At 36.8% G+C, this 16543-nt stretch overlaps 2 protein-coding genes across 2 annotated transcripts; one reads left to right on the forward strand and one right to left on the reverse strand.

Annotated features, from left to right (window-relative positions):
• The first annotated feature begins 436 nt into the window (after positions 1 to 436).
• LOC105977498 (heavy metal-associated isoprenylated plant protein 39) lies at positions 437 to 1088 on the forward strand. The gene is made up of 3 exons (XM_013002801.2): positions 437 to 487; positions 580 to 658; positions 880 to 1088. The coding sequence occupies exons 1-3, from the start codon at positions 479 to 481 to the stop codon at positions 1053 to 1055; spliced, it is 264 nt and encodes an 87-aa protein (XP_012858255.2). The 5' UTR covers positions 437 to 478; the 3' UTR covers positions 1056 to 1088.
• A 110-nt stretch (positions 1089 to 1198) lies between these two features.
• On the reverse strand, positions 1199 to 4922 carry LOC105977296 (low-temperature-induced 65 kDa protein). The gene is made up of 6 exons (XM_088818858.1): positions 4731 to 4922; positions 4447 to 4641; positions 3956 to 4300; positions 2759 to 3568; positions 2526 to 2628; positions 1199 to 1205 (listed from the first exon to the last, which is right to left on the reverse strand). The coding sequence occupies exons 1-6, from the start codon at positions 4771 to 4773 to the stop codon at positions 1199 to 1201; spliced, it is 1503 nt and encodes a 500-aa protein (XP_088674984.1). The 5' UTR covers positions 4774 to 4922.
• Positions 4923 to 16543: the final 11621 nt, after the last annotated feature.

The following is a 16543-nucleotide window of genomic DNA, read 5'->3' on the forward strand; positions in this document are numbered from 1 at the left end:
AATTTGCTTTTAACTAATCGTGCAAAGCACACGATTTAGCTAAGATCACAATGTTACAAACACCAATTCACACAATTCAAAAAAGAAAAACAAAATACTCCTGCAGCCCGAGCTCTCGCCCTTGCCGCCACCGCGCGCGTCCTCCTCTTCCCTCTTGCTTTCTTCCAACGGCCCCAGCCGATCCGCCACCTCCTTCGACACCGTCACCTTTCCGGCCGCCGGCAGTTCCTCTCCCTTACTATTCTTCGAAAACGCGCATGTTATTGCCTCCGACAGCGCCTTATCTTCATCTCCCGGCTTCAAATTTTTTGTTTTTTTTTTTTTGATACGAAATATATATATTTGACTTTTCCCATATAGAAATTAGACAAATTATTATATGAAATATTCAAATTAAAGCAAGTAATAAAATAAACACACGCACCCCTTTAAAAGTCCAAACACTCCATCTTCCATCTTCCATATCTTCTCTCCTGTAATGGCTCAGGTTCTCTCTCTCTCTCTCTCTCTCTCTCTCTCTCTCACGACGCATATATATTTTCTGTCGATTTGGTTTTGCTGACAAATAAAATATAACAGAAGGTAGTGATGAAGGTGTTGACCATGACAGATGAGAAGACAAGACAAAAAGCAATTGAAGCAGCTGCTGATGTTTTAGGTATTATATATATACCTTACAAATTACATGATCATATATATATATATATATATATATATATATATATATATATATATATATATATATATATATATATATATATATATATATATATATGCCTCAATATATGCATTATTAATTATCAGCCAACAATTAATTGATTTTCTTTTATTTTTTTAAATAATAATTTATCAAAAAAATAATTAAATTATTATTTGCAGGTGTGGATTCGATTGCTGCAGATATGAAAGAACAGAAGGTGACAGTTGTGGGAGAAATGGACGCAGTAGCTGTGGTGAAAAAAATGAAGAAAATTGGGAAAGTTGACATTTTGTCTATTGGCCCTGCTAAGGAAGACAACAAACCAGATCAGAAGCCTGCACAAGATAAGAAATAAATCATTATTAATTAATTCAAACACACACACACATATACAAATTTTTTTTTTTTTTTTTTTTTTATTTAATTTTCTCAAAGATTTTTCTAAAGTATGATTCTTGAAAATAAATTATTTTGGATATTGCACAAAACATGAGAAAATCAGCAACTATAAAATACACTCACAATTTTTACTCAATATCTTTTTAGTGGCTTTTGCTTTTTCTTGAAACCCTACTGCATTATGAATTTTATTTGATTAATTATCTGTAAGCTCGCATCAAATTTTGTTTGAAGTAGGGGTGAAAGTCGGATAAAACAGATTGTAATTAACCTTTTCGAAAGAAAAAAAAACTAATTAATTTTTTTTGGATGTTTAAAACTAATTTCAATTTCAAAATTTTCAAAATCTAGAAATTCATTCAAATTTCAAAAGTTATTGAAAATTTTGGAAATTAGATGAGGTTGAACTTTTTTTTTAAAACTCAGAAACTTTCATAAATTTTAAAACATAAGAATCAACTACTTTCATAAAATCGTAAAATTTGAACCACCCATATGATAAATGCTAATATTTTTAAAAATAACTATAATGATTCCAATTACACTATACACCTATTTTCTTTTGTTTGTATGCATCTATTTTCAAATACCACAAAATTCTAAATTCTTGAAATGATAAAAGTTAAGTGGAGAAACTAGGTCGTGTTTTTCCGTGAAAAATAGCAAAAATGAAATACTTTGGCTCTCCAATCTGGCACTAAATAACATTTAATTTATTCTAAACCAAGTAAAATAAATAAGATGTTATATATATATATAATTTAATATATTAATGGTTTTTTTTTTTTTTTTTGAAAAAAAGTCAAGAATTATTCGAATTATTGCGAAAATAAAATCAGATCGGAGATTAAAAGTTCCATTTTTTTTATATAGTTCCAAATCCAAACCAAAGAAATTGGAAAATATTCAAAATCGGAATGAAAATGGCCAAAATCGGAACTTTTCGAATCGTAACAAGCGAAAATTGAGAATTTCGTTCCAACCTCCCCAAGTTTGAAGCCATTGATTCAATTTCGTGTTTTTCAGTACATTACGTTAGTACAAGACATATCAAGCATGTGAACTTTCTGTCATGTCTTATGTAATATAAAATACAATTGCCTAATTATAAAAAATTATCCGATATGCTAAATTGAACTTAGTCGTGCAGTCACATCGATTTATATATGATTTATTATGGAGTTTCATTTTCGATTTAATATTCCATTCCAATTTGAATTGTTCGAAAATTGCAGCACGAAATTTGCTCCATTATATATGATGCCGACACGCATGGTCTATGACTCATATGCAGAATTTTAATAAATAATAAAATCAAAGAAAAGGCAAATATTAAAGAGTTCTATATTAAATTATTTATTGTTCTTGAAATAGTAACGGAATTTAAAAAGAAAAAAAAAAGACAAAAAAAAAAAAACAGTAGGACACTAATTCAATATTTAAAAACAAAATACATGCACTAATCTTCAGTCCTTTTTTGATTTTTCGTCCACTAAAATCCTGGCCGGTTCCCGCCCCAACGCCGCTCACTGAAATAAAAAATAAAAATGAAAGTCGTCAATTACACTATACAGAATCCACAAACACGACTTTAATTTTTTCTTTTTCTTTTTTGATTTAATTAATTAATGCTGAAATTGAAAAAGCACGAAACCTGACCGTATGAACTGGAGACGGAATCCTGAGCGGTCTGCATTCCCGCGCTTTTGCCGAGCCAGACCCCGACGGCGTCTCTCAGCCTATCCACCACCCCCTGCCCGGAGCTCTCCATCCCTGCCGCCACCGCGTCCTCCCCTTCCCTCTTGCTTTCCTCCACCGGCCCCAGCCTATCCGCCACCTCCTTCGACACCGTCACCTTCCCCGCCGCCGGCCGTCCCTCTCCCTTAAACGCACCGGTAATCGCCTCCGACAGCGCCTTATCTTCATCTCCCGGCCTTAATTTCTCCGCCAAATATTCCCCTATCGACCCCCCTCCTTTCGCCGGAACCCCCGCCGCATCTCCGCCTCGATGCTCTTCCATTCCTCCTCCACCGCCGCCGCCGACGACTTTCGACATTACAGCACTGCCGGCGCCCGCCACTTTCTCGTACACCGGCGTCAGTTTTTCCGCAACCATGTGTGCATATTCCGTTGCAGATTCCGATACAGGTTTCTTGCCGGCTTCTGCAGCACCGCCACCGCCGTACCCAAGCTTCGACGCAACCGCATTCTTGGCTGACAAAGCCTTATCGGCAACAGCAGAAGTGGTGGCAGATATTTTTCCGGCCATCGTTGCAGGAACTTGATCATTCTTCAGGTTAGTAGATTCTGGATTAATGAACTGTGTTTTGGTCTGAGCTGGCTGCGGAGCAAATTGATCATGGCTCCCCGTATAAGACCTTTGTTCCGGTTGATCAATTTTCGACTCACCGCCGACATTCAAATTGTCGAACCGACTAACAAGTGGAGCAACTTCTGCTTCTTTACTGCCTACAAGATTTAAAAACTGCACTTAACAAATATTTATATAATATTCGTAAAAGTTTATTCAAAAATCGAAGTTAGTGATTTAAGTTAAATTGGAATTAAATGATTATTTGTAAAAATTGGTGTGTTTGTGAATTCGGTGGAAATCAACTAAACAGGTACATGCTTTTAAATTATGCTTTTAAAATGTAGCTTAATTAAAGCAGCTTATTTTTAGAGAAGCAAAAGCAAAAATTTATTTTGCAAACAACTAAAAACAGATTATATGCATAAAACAAACTCATAATCTATTTATAAAATATTTTGCAAACACCTCCTTAGTAACAATTTAATATCATTCAATTAATTAATTAGTAGCACATATGAAAACAAATGATATTATTATATTACCTGATCTTGCCGGATGAGCAACTTTCGACTGGTAATTTGAGGGTGCAATATTATCCGAAGGGCTATTCTCGGGGGAATTAGGGTCCTCTTCTAAGCCCGTTAGATGCTCGATTTTAGACTTTGGCATGCCCGCATTCCGATTAATACCGCTATGCAATTCGGACGGGTCAGTTTGCGGCCTGCCCGTACCAAAAGGCATGTTTGTTCCTTTATTCCTCGGATTATCATCATCGTCGTATCTATCCTCCCTCGTATCGGTCGGTTTCTCTAAATTGATGTGGCTTTCTAAATTGGTGTGGCTTTCTTTGGGCAGATTTACACTCCTCACTACGGTGGATTCATATACTAACACACGGAAATAAATAATTATAGACAATTAATTCAAAATTTTCAGATAATCGAACTGAGTCTTGCACTTGAAATATTTGAAATGGATAGCGCAGTAAAATTCGAACAAGTCAAAAACAAAGAGCAAAGCAGAGTATACTTACTCGGTGCACCGTGGACTTCATGATCATTCACCGTCTCTTCGTCGTCGTCGTCATCGTTGTCGTGTTCGTGGCCTATGTGGCCGTGTTTTTTTATAGTATTTTTGATTTTCTTGGCCTTTTCCTTAACCTTTTTCAGAACCGATTTGTGGTGGTGCTGGTCGGCCCCTTCACCTTGATCACCACCACCCTCCACCGCTTCACCGATAATTAATCACATCAATAATTAATTAGTCAAAATATAATTAACATAAATTAAAATAAATCAACATCGTATCGTATCTAACCAGAGTGCTGCCCGGGATTGTGTGGATCTAATTGTGCTTCCATTATTACAAATTAAGCTGTCTTGTTTCTCTCTTTCTTCAGTTTCTTGGGGTTTTTTTTCTTAGTGCTTTTAATTATTTGTTTATCGGAAACGGAAACAGCAATATATATTGAAAGGCTGATGAATTGGATAAGAAGAAGAAAGAAGAATAAAGGAATGAATTTTGTATAAAGTATTATAAAAAAAAAAAGAGTCTACACTTGAATTCGAGGGCCAGCTTTGCATGGAGATGGCGATTTCTCAGCGACACACGTAGTATCTAAAAAGCCCACGTGTCCCTTTTCAATATTAACAAAATCATAAATAGTACGTCAGATTATTTTTATCGTAAATAATTATTCAATAAGTACGCCTACACATTACCTATAAGTGTGTGTGGTATGTGTAGATCTTCGGTTTAAATTCACTGATTGTATCTTACTATTTTGTATTTCCTATTCTAAGTTTCTAACAGCATGAATTATAATTTAAAAACGAAAAAGAAATTAAATACATAATTTGTTGGGCTTTGACCCAATAGACTCAATAGGTCCAGTAAAGAACACGTCCAATACAAAGATCTTTAATAAAAGAAATCTTCTCATGGGGAAAATAAGATTTATTTGTCCCAATCGAGTTCACGTTCACACTAAAATTACGTTGTAGTCTTCATTTCACAAGTTGTTAAGCCTTTTACTTCGAAATAAATTTATGACGTCACCGTCGAAGGACAATTGTTGAGCCTCATCTTCAACAATCGTGGACCGTCGAAGGACGCACTGGAAGCTATCTCCTTTGTGGAGAACTATGTGCTTCAAGAAAACATTGGAGGGAGAAATCGGATTCTAGTTGATTCCTACCGGAGGACGTAAATGTGATCAAGGTAAACTTTGATGCAGGAATCAATGAATTTAATGGGACTGTTGGACTAGGGGCTATCGCTCGATTACATACAAGGGAGTATTTGATTGGTCGTCTAATTGGCTAAGAATAATAACTAGAGCAAAGTTGTCGTTGAAAGCGATTCCAATATGGTTGTAGAAGCGATTTCGAGTCTCAAAGATGATAGATCGAGTTTTGGGGCAGTTGTGGCAGTATTCACAGTGTGGCCGACTCTTTTAAAACTTTTTCGGCACGACACATCAGGAGGCTGAAGAATAGAATTGCACACGAAGTACAGCTCGACTTTTTTTTTTTGGAGAGTCAATGTATTTTAACAAATTTACCTCATTTGGTTCGAAATATTATACTGATGGAGGCTCTTCCGTAAATAAAAGAACTACCTTTGTTCTAAAACTATACCTTTTGTTTTTCAACCTATAAGGGTTCTCAAGAAATTACCAAATGCAATGGCGTGTCAATATTTTTCGTTTCAATTTAGTAAATTATTAGATGATGATTGGGAAAATGATTTTCCCTGAAACACGTGAATTAATTTCACAATGTGTTTTTAACTTTTCTTAACTTCTAAACTAAATCTTAGTTAGTGGGCTTAGTAGGGTTAAGTAGTGCTTAATGGTTTTAATTATGGGATTTATCTTAACTTCCTAACTAACCCACTAACCCATTATCTTGAGTGCACTTGTGGTTGGTTTTCTTGCAGATCATGGGCTGAAGAGTGGAAGCTTGGCAAGTCTATAAATACCAAACTCAAGACTCAAGATTATGACAGATTTCGAGAAAACAAAATAGAGAGCTGAAGTTTTAATCTCGAGAATTTTAGTGTGTTTTCTAGGATCTGTTGTACGTACTATTTATAAGTACATTCTTTGAAATCTAGAATTTTTGATATCTTTCTTTTAGTATCTAGATTTGGTTGTAAGAGTGATCTTGAAAAAGATTCACTCATAAGGAAGAAGTTTTCGCACTCTTCTGTTTGTATTCTTGGAATACTGATTTTAATATATTTTTCCGTCCTGTAAAGGGCAAGTTCACAAGTCTTTACTTGTGAACATTTTTAATTCTGAGTATTGTTCTTTTGTCTTTATATTTCCGCTGCTTGTTTGTTCAAGTGTCATAACACCTTCAACAACACCTCTGTATTAAACGAATTCGGGACCATAAATTCTTTCAATTGGTATCAGAGCCAACACTTGACGTATACTAAGTGTTTGTTCCTATTTTTCTTACAGAAACGAATTCGTGATGGATACTCAGATGACTGCTTCTATGCGACCTCCTGTACTTGATGGCACGAACTACACCTACTGGAAAGTCAAGATGAGGGCGTACATCAAAGCCATTGATGAGAGAGCATGGAGATCTATTCTCACTGGATGGAAGCCACCAACTATCACAGATGTGGACGGAGATGTTTTTCCAACTCCAGAATTACGGTGGACACCAGACGATCTATCAAATGCTAATCAAAACTCAAAGGCGTTAAATGCAATTTTCAATTCAGTAGATTTAACAATGTTTAAATTAATCTCTGTATGCACTTCTGCAAAGGATGCTTGGGAAATTCTTCAGCTACATTGTGAGGGATCAGATAGTGTCAAAAGAACCAAGCTCAGATTACTCTCTTCCAAATTTGAGAGACTGAGAATGGAGGAAACTGAAACAATTTCTCAGTACAATGAGAAGCTGATTGACTTGGCTAATGAATTTCAATTCTTAGGTGGTCCTTTGAGCAACGAGACACTAGTGAATAAGGTATTGAGAACTCTTCCAGAAAGGTTCAGCATGACGGTTACTGCTATTGAGGAGGCTAAAGATACATCATCTCTACGGCTGGACGAATTAATAGGAAGTCTCAAGTCCAGAGAGATGAACTTCGAAGATCAAAGAAAGGAGAAAGGAAAGGCTATCTCAAATGCACTCCAGGCAGAATTAGAGAAGGAAGATGTTGCTCCGGAATATGATGATGATGCAGAAGAATGCCTCAATAATGTGGCATTTCAGATTCAGAAATTCAATAGGGCGTTCAGACGAAGTGGAATCAAGCCCAGGCAGTTATTCTCAGAAGGGTCTCCACAAAATCGACAAACTCAGCCCCGGAACAGATCTATTCCACAGAGAACATTTCCTCAAACACCTTCTCAAAACAATTTAAAAAATTCTTCTTTTATTCGTTCAAATTCTGAACCACCTAACTTGGATCATATTAAATGCAGGGCCTGTTCAGGATTTGGACATTATGCTAATGAATGTGCAAATACCTTGAGAAGGAGAGGAATGAGTTTGATTTGTGCTGTCAGTGATGAGGAGGAAGAACAACCTGAACAGACAGAGGAACAGCAATCCTCTAAACAAGCTCTTTCTGTCAGATATCTTACTGGAAGTTCCACTGAAACAGAATCCCAAGGAGTCTCCCTGGATGCTGCAACACTTTCTGAAACACTTTCAATTTGTGAGTTAAATACTGATCAATATACATGTTTAAACTCTATTTCTGTGAATGCAGCAGAATCCAGTAATGAAGCAGTCAGTGATGATGAAGAAATGTGTAAAAAGCTGATCAGAAACTTGGAGAATAAGACTCAAGCTCTAGATGCAGCCAACAAGGAAAATTCCTCCCTCAAAGAAACAATCACACATTTGGAGGTTGGAATCACCAAGAAGGATCTTGAACTGGCAAAAGTGAAAGAAGAACTCAAAAAGGCAACTCTAGCAATCAAGAGGATGAACACTGGCACAACTAAGCTCGAAGAGATTGTGTCAATGGAAAAACACTACAAACATGAAGGGCTAGGGTTCAAAAAACAAATGAAGCCAGTTAAGAAGAAAGAAATTGTCTTTGTAAAAGAGAAGGGTGCAAACAGAAAGGATTGCAGGAAGTCCACAGTCACCACTCCAGATTCCAGAATAAGAGGTTATGTTTGTCATTACTGTTTCTCACCAGGACACATTCGTCCATTTTGTGAAAAACTCAGCAGTGACAAAATGTTGTATAAAATAAGCCACAACACTCCAAGGAACACTTCAAAGAAAAAGGTAGAATCTACCAAAAAGGAGTGTAAAATATGGACTCCCAAAGGTAAATTTTTGTGCAAAGCAGTGTACACCTCTTTAAATGCTAACATTTCAGGTTCATGGTACTTTGATAGTGGATGCTCCAGGCACATGACTGGAACAAGGGAATTTCTATCAAACTACCACACACTTAATGGAGGACGTGTAACCTATGGAGGAGGAGCTAAAGGCAAAGTGGTTGGACGTGGAACACTCAGTATTGAGGGGCTTCCAAAACTCTCAAATGTTTTACATGTTGAAGGATTGGGGTCAAATCTCATTAGTATCAGCCAATTGTGTGATGATGATCTACGTGTAGAATTTGATAAATACTGTTGTTCTGTGTTTGATAATCAAAATCATTGTGTACTTACAGGTTCCAGATCAATGGATAATTGCTATCAAACAGGTGACACCATCTCATGCAAGAGTTCAAGAGTAAGTGAAGTAGAGCTGTGGCACCAGAAACTAGGACATACAAACTTCAAGAATCTGAAGCTTCTCAACAAGTACAATGCCATAAGAGGAGTACCAGATCTCAAGATCAAGGATATTCCTATATGTGGAATGTGCCAGAAGGGAAAGCAAACCAGAGTACCACACAAAGTGTTGCAACACGTTGGTACCACTATTTGTTTTGAACTTGTACATATGGATCTTATGGGTCCTATAGAGGTAGAAAGTCTAGGTGGAAAAAAATATGTCTTTGTATGTGTTGATGATTTTTCAAGATATACTTGGGTGTATTTTTTGAGAGAAAAATCAGACACCTTTGAAGTTTTCAAAAATTTGTACAGGTTTGTTAGAACTCAATTTCAAGTTTCTGTTCGTAGGATAAGATCTGATCATGGAAAAGAATTTGAGAATGCTTTATTTTTTGCTTTTTGTAATAAAAAGGGAATAAAGCATGAATTTTCTGCTCCAAAAACTCCTCAGCAAAATGGCATTGCTGAAAGGAAAAACAGAACTATTCAGGAAATGGCTAGGGTGATGATGAGTGCAAAAAATTTGTCTAAAAGGTTTTGGGCTGAGGCTGTCAACACAGCCTGTCACATCTCAAACCGTGTGTATCTAAGATTAGGATCTATGATGACTTCATATGAAATTCTTTATAGTAAGAAACCTAATCTAGAATACATGCATGTGTTTGGGTGTGTCTGCTATGTTCTAAATGATAGAGATCATCTAGCCAAATTTGATTCAAAAAGTGATTTGAGCTTGTTTATGGGATACTCTAATAACAGTCATGCTTATAGAGTATACAATCTAAGAACTCGAACCATTATTGAATCTGTAAATGTGGTATTTGATGACTTTGCTGATCTCCGCAGTAAAACAGCTGAAGATGAAGTTGATGACTTGATTGCTGAAAGGGAAACAACATAAGAAGACACTTGTGCCACAGAAAGCCCAGACACAAACAGTCCAGTCTCAAGAGAAGAAGGTGCTGAGCCAAGTGTCACCACATCTGACTCAACACATCCTACAGAGACTGAGTTGCAACCAACCCTAGATGTCTGCAGAAAGGAACCATCAAGCAGAATCCAGAAAAATCACCCATCAACTCAAGTAGTGGGTGATATCTTTGGTGGAATAAGAACCAGAAGAAAAGAGAGAGTGAACTACAGAGATATGGTAAGATTTGCTAATTTATCTTCTGAATGTGCACTAACTGGAACCACTTGTTTTGTGTCTTCAGTGGAACCCAGGAATATTGCAGAAGCTCTGAAGGATGAATTCTGGGTAAATGCAATGCATGAAGAGTTGAATCAATTCATCAGAAATGATGTGTGGTACTTAGTTCCCAGACCAAGCCATGTAAATGTGATAGGGACTAAGTGGATCTTCAAAAACAAAACTGATGAAAAAGGTACAGTTGTTAGAAATAAGGCTAGGTTAGTAGCACAAGGATACACTCAAATTGAGGGTATAGACTTTGATGAGACTTTTGCTCCAGTAGCTAGAATTGAATCTATTAGATTACTTCTTGCTATAGCCTGCTTTCTTAAAATCAAACTGTATCAGATGGATATCAAAAGTGCATTTCTGAATGGGGTTTTAAATGAGGAAGCATATGTTGAACAGCCAAAGGGTTTTGAAGATTCTGCCAAGCCTAATCATGTTTTCAAGCTTAAGAAGGCACTGTATGGTCTTAAACAAGCTCCTAGAGCATGGTATCAAAGACTCACTGACTTCTTACTTGAAATACAGTTCAATAGAGGGGAGGCAGACAGAACCCTATTTGTTAGAAGAACTAATAATCATATCATTATTGTTCAGATATATGTTGATGACATTGTCTTTGGCTCTACTTGTGCTAACCTTTTACAGTCTTTTGTAGATTCAATGTCTCACACTTTTGAAATGAGTATGGTAGGGGAGTTGAATTACTTCTTAGGACTCCAAATCAAACAGACAGGTGAAGGAATGTTTGTTAATCAGAAGAAGTATGCTCTCAATCTGGTTAAAAGGTTTGAATTGGAATCAGCCAAGCACATGAAAACTCCAATGGGTTCCAGCCAAAAACTGTCTAAGGATGATGTTGCAGAAGATGTCGATAGCACTCTCTACAGAAGCATGATTGGAAGCCTTCTGTATCTAACAGCAAGCAGGCCTGACATTATGTTTAGTGTTTGTGTGTGTGCCAGATATCAAGCAAATCCCAAGGTCACCCATCTTAAAGCTGTGAAGAGGATTATTAGGTATGTTGCAGGTACAGTAGACTTAGGGATTCAGTTTTTCAAAGACACAAATACAAACTTGATAGGCTTTAGTGATTCTGATTGGGCTGGGGATATTAGTGACAGAAAAAGCACATCAGGTGCATGTTTCTTTTTGGGGAATAATCTAGTTTCTTGGTTTAGTAGAAAGCAAAACTGTGTATCTCTTTCAACAGCTGAATCAGAATATGTAGCTGCTGGAGGGTGTTGTGGTCAACTAATTTGGATGAAACAAATGTTGGGAGATTATGGGTTAACCAGTGATACCCTGACCATATTTTGTGATAATTCAAGTGCTATTGATATTTCAAAAAATCCCGTTCAACACTCACGAACTAAACACATAGATATTAAACATCATTTTATTCGTGATATAGTTGAGAAAAATATAGTGTGCTTAAAGTACATTCCTACAGAAGATCAGCTGGCTGACATTTTTACAAAGGCATTAGATTATGAGAGGTTTTCAAAACTCAGAAAATCTCTCGGGATGTGTACTCAATAAACATGTCCTGAAACGTGTTGCAGCACCTCATCAAATATCTTAAGCTGCAACACAATTTACTGAAGCATTAGCTTCATTAAATAATGACTTCACTGTGATGTATTATTTTCTAAATCAGTAACTGGAAGTCTTTCACCTTGAAACGTGATCATGCTTCATGTAAACATTTAGACAAATAATTACACTCACATAAGTCAAACTCCTCTATTTTGATAGTCATATCTTAGTAACTGAGGAACCTTCAAACTGAACACTTGATCATGTTCCATGTGAATTGTTTGACTTGAAAATAAGAGTTTATATATATATATATTATTATGAAAAAAAAAAAAAAAAAAAAAAAAAAAAAAAAAAATAAATAAATATATATATATATATATATAATAATAAATATATAAATATACAGATATAATAATATCTATGCCTGTCAGCAAATTTTTCTCACTATTAATCATTAATAAATGTATTTTTCTATTATTTGTGAATATTTCTTGAGTGCTACGGTTTTATTGATTTTTCTCTTTTCATTTTAATTATCCCTATTTATATGGGTCATGGGTACATGGGTTAATTCCTTATTTTCCACTAAGTCCACTCCTTATTATGCCATGTGTCACGTTTTTATTTTAAACTGCCAAGGAAATTTTATTCTCCTTAATCACACTCTCCCCAAGAAAAACGGACACCACTTCTTCACCTTCTCCACTTCAAATTTTTCTCTTTCTTCTCCAGCAAAAATTAGGGCTTATAAATTTCGTGCTTCTTCTCTCAAAATTCACACTCAAAAATCAAAAGCACAAAGAAGCAATTTTACTTTATCTACTGTATCATGGCATCCCCACCTAGAAATCCTCCTCCAGCCGTCGATGGTGATGTCCACAACGATGCTGCAGCACCTGTACCAGCAGACCCAAATCTGGCCATCATCGTTCATCCAATCAACTTTGAAGCTGTTCCTATCAGCTACATTGAGCCCGGCGACGAGCTGAACCCGATTGACCCAGACAACTTTGATTTTGTGGGTCCCTCTTCCACCGCCGGAAGATTTCCAACGCGCCGGTCAAAGCGCACGAACCCTTTTCCAGATCTGAACACTGCGGTGCCTCAACGCCGAAGAGGAGAAAACTCTCCCCGGAGAGGAAGCAGAGGAAGCAGAGGTGGCCGCACTCCAGTCCAGTCAAACCCACGAAGAGGTCTTCATCTGGTAGATGAAGAAACTGATGACGAAGCAGGGGATCCTACCTTTGCTGCACCACAGGCTCAAGCCTTGTCCTCTAGCTCCTCTGAGTCTTCATCCGACAACTCACCTTCCCCAGCATCAACTCAGGGGGAGACGTCGCAGCCCAGCATGGCAACAGCAGCCTCTCAACATTCTGTTCCTGAAGGTGTTGCTGCACCTGTTTCTGAAGGTGTTGCTGCACCTGTTTCAGAAGGTGTTGCTGCACCTGTCTCTGAAGGTGTTGCTGCACATGCTCCAGAAGATGCTGCTGCACCTACTGCTTCAGCAAATGTTCCTCAGAATGCTGCTGAGGATGCTGCCCCTTATCAGGATGAAGAAATGCCTGATTTCTCTGGAATGTCATCAGCAGAGCATGTAGACATTCCATTTGTCGATGCTCAGGAATTCACCACTACAGAAGAAACTCCATCAGCACCTCAGGGAGATCCTCTGGAAACCCTAGCAGAAGCAGCAGCTCAAGCAGATACAATTCCTCCTCAGGCTGAAGAATCAGAGAAAAGTGAAGACAGTTGGGAGGTTCCACTAGCTACTTTTCGCAAAAACTTGTCCTCTTCTGATTCCGAAAGTGAATCCTCTGAAGACTCTTCTCAGCAGGAAGAAGGTGTTGCCCCACGTGCTGCATCACCTGAACCAGCATATGTTCCTGATGAGCTTGAAGATTCAGAAGATGATGATTCCTCAGAAGAAGAAGAACCAGACCTGGATGGGAAGAACTTGTCAACCCCTTTTGAGGTAACAAATGCTTTCAGTACTAATTTCTATTTTGAGTCTGATTCACTGTTGAGTCCTCAAGTCATGAATTGTCATTTCATTGAGGAGAAGAAAATTTCTAAGGAAGAATTTGATAAGCATAGGATAACAGCTTTTCTTCACCAAAGAAAAATCCTTAACCTAGTTGAGATTGCCTGCTCTTATGATCCCTTGGTTGTGAAAGAGTTTTATGCCAATTTGCAAACTTCTTTTTTAAAGAAAAACTCTCCAAACTTTGGCAAAGTTTTTGTGCGTAATGCCATTTATTCTTTTTCTCCCAAAGTTATCAACTCTCATTTACAAACTCCTACTGTGATTGATGAGGATAACTATGGTGATTTTACTGAAATTTGCAAAGTTATTTCTGGAAACCGTTTAAGAAATTGGCCTGCACACCCAAGAAAATTTCAAGTCTCTCAACTCACTGCTTTCTACTCTGTCCTGTTTAGACTCACAGTGGCTAATTGGATTCCATCCAAAAATGTCTCTGTGGTAACTAAGCCTCATGCTGTACTCATGTACAAATTGGGGATGGGTTTACCAGTGGATTTTGGCAAACTGTTCTTTGATACTATTGGTCATCTTGCCCAGAAAATTTCACCCTCCACTCACCTTCCCTATCCTTCTCTCATCTATTCCATCTTACTTTCTCAAAACTTGGGCCAAGATGACTCAGAATATCTTCACACCCCACAAGGCATGATCACTGTGTCTCAAAATTTTCTGAGGGCTCCTCATGTTCAAGATCTTCCCTGGAATGGAGATGATTTTCTCTCAACTGAATCAGGTCAAAATAACATTGGTACTGAGGGTGTTGCACCTCATGTTGACAACACTTCTAACCTTCTTGTGTCTGTTCCTAGAGATCTTCTATTGCAGCAGCTTACTCATTCTCTAGCTCAGATTACCTATCATCAGTCCATGGTGGAGATGATTCAGAAGGCTCTTTCTGATCAAAAAGGGGGAGAAAAAGATCATGAAACTGAAGCAGGAACATCTCATCCCTTGGATGCTAGAGGCAGAGAGCAAGGAGTCAATGAAGAGGAAGCAAAGAAAGAGGGGGAAGCTCAAGAAGAAAGCAGTGGATCTAGTGATGGAGGTGAAGCAGCAGCAGCAGCTGAAACTGAGGAGACCTTGGAGACTTTGGATATTTTACTTTAGATTGTTTTCATGAACAATATTTTTGTTATTTTCCCTTCTGAACTTTTGTTTAGGACTGCACTTTGATTATTTCTTTTGTTGGACTATCTTGCTGAATTTGGTTTTAATTTATTGTTTCTTTGTTTTTCAAATGGTATCAAATTCAGGGGGAGTTCAAGCAATATCTCAGGGGGAGTCTTTGACTAAGATTTAGTTTTGATCAGAAAGTTAAAAAGGGGGAGTTTGAAACACGTGAATTAATTTCACAATGTGTTTTTAACTTTTCTTAACTTCTAAACTAAATCTTAGTTAGTGGGCTTAGTAGGGTTAAGTAGTGCTTAATGGTTTTAATTATGGGATTTATCTTAACTTCCTAACTAACCCACTAACCCATTATCTTGAGTGCACTTGTGGTTGGTTTTCTTGCAGATCATGGGCTGAAGAGTGGAAGCTTGGCAAGTCTATAAATACCAAACTCAAGACTCAAGATTATGACAGATTTCGAGAAAACAAAATAGAGAGCTGAAGTTTTAATCTCGAGAATTTTAGTGTGTTTTCTAGGATCTGTTGTACGTACTATTTATAAGTACATTCTTTGAAATCTAGAATTTTTGATATCTTTCTTTTAGTATCTAGATTTGGTTGTAAGAGTGATCTTGAAAAAGATTCACTCATAAGGAAGAAGTTTTCGCACTCTTCTGTTTGTATTCTTGGAATACTGATTTTAATATATTTTTCCGTCCTGTAAAGGGCAAGTTCACAAGTCTTTACTTGTGAACATTTTTAATTCTGAGTATTGTTCTTTTGTCTTTATATTTCCGCTGCTTGTTTGTTCAAGTGTCATAACACCTTCAACAACACCTCTGTATTAAACGAATTCGGGACCATAAATTCTTTCATTCCCTTTTTGTCCAATTGGAATAATAATTAGGTGAAACGAAATTATCAATTGCATTGATGTGTTTGGTTTAATTTTATGTCATTCATTTAAATTTAGAAAATAATTATATAATGATTTGATTAAATGATTAAAAAACAGGACCCTTTGTATATTAATAATGTACAATCAAAAGTTTGATTAAGATGTTAGAGAAATATATATTATTTAATATTAATCTTTTCAATTTTTATAATTCTCTGTTTTATTGATCTAATTATAAAATATGAAATATTGACGTTGATTTTAAATCCCATTCTCACAATTTGGTCGACTATCAACTATCAAGCAAAATTTCGAAAACGGAGTGAGACACTTAGGCACTTACGCAACAATCGACTTTAAGCGAAATTTCTATAATCAAAATAAATTTCATCAATAACATATCAAGCCAAACAAACGTAGGTTAGCTTTCAGATCTTCCAACATAACAAAATTGTTGTTTCTCTAGAGAAAAAAATGAATGCCAAAATGCACAAAAAGGGATAAAAATGACTAAAAAAAGAAAAAAAGAACAAAATACGGAGAATGTGCAAAATGTAGGGGC

Source organism: Erythranthe guttata, chromosome 6 (genome assembly GCF_056151865.1).
Source record: "Erythranthe guttata isolate IM_541 chromosome 6, IM_541, whole genome shotgun sequence".
Classification (NCBI taxonomy): domain Eukaryota; kingdom Viridiplantae; phylum Streptophyta; class Magnoliopsida; order Lamiales; family Phrymaceae; genus Erythranthe; species Erythranthe guttata.

Coding starts and splice junctions, on each gene's coding strand:
- LOC105977498 (XM_013002801.2), top strand. Junction 659..879: donor AGCAGCTGCTGATGTTTTAG/GTATTATATATA, acceptor TATTATTTGCAG/GTGTGGATTCGATTGCTGCA.
- LOC105977296 (XM_088818858.1), bottom strand. CDS start 4,773: ATGGAAGCACAATTAGATCCACACAATCCCGGGCAGCACTCTG. Junction 4,301..4,446: donor TGAAGTCCACGGTGCACCGA/GTAAGTATACTC, acceptor TCCGTGTGTTAG/TATATGAATCCACCGTAGTG. Junction 3,569..3,955: donor TGCTCATCCGGCAAGATCAG/GTAATATAATAA, acceptor TAAATCTTGTAG/GCAGTAAAGAAGCAGAAGTT.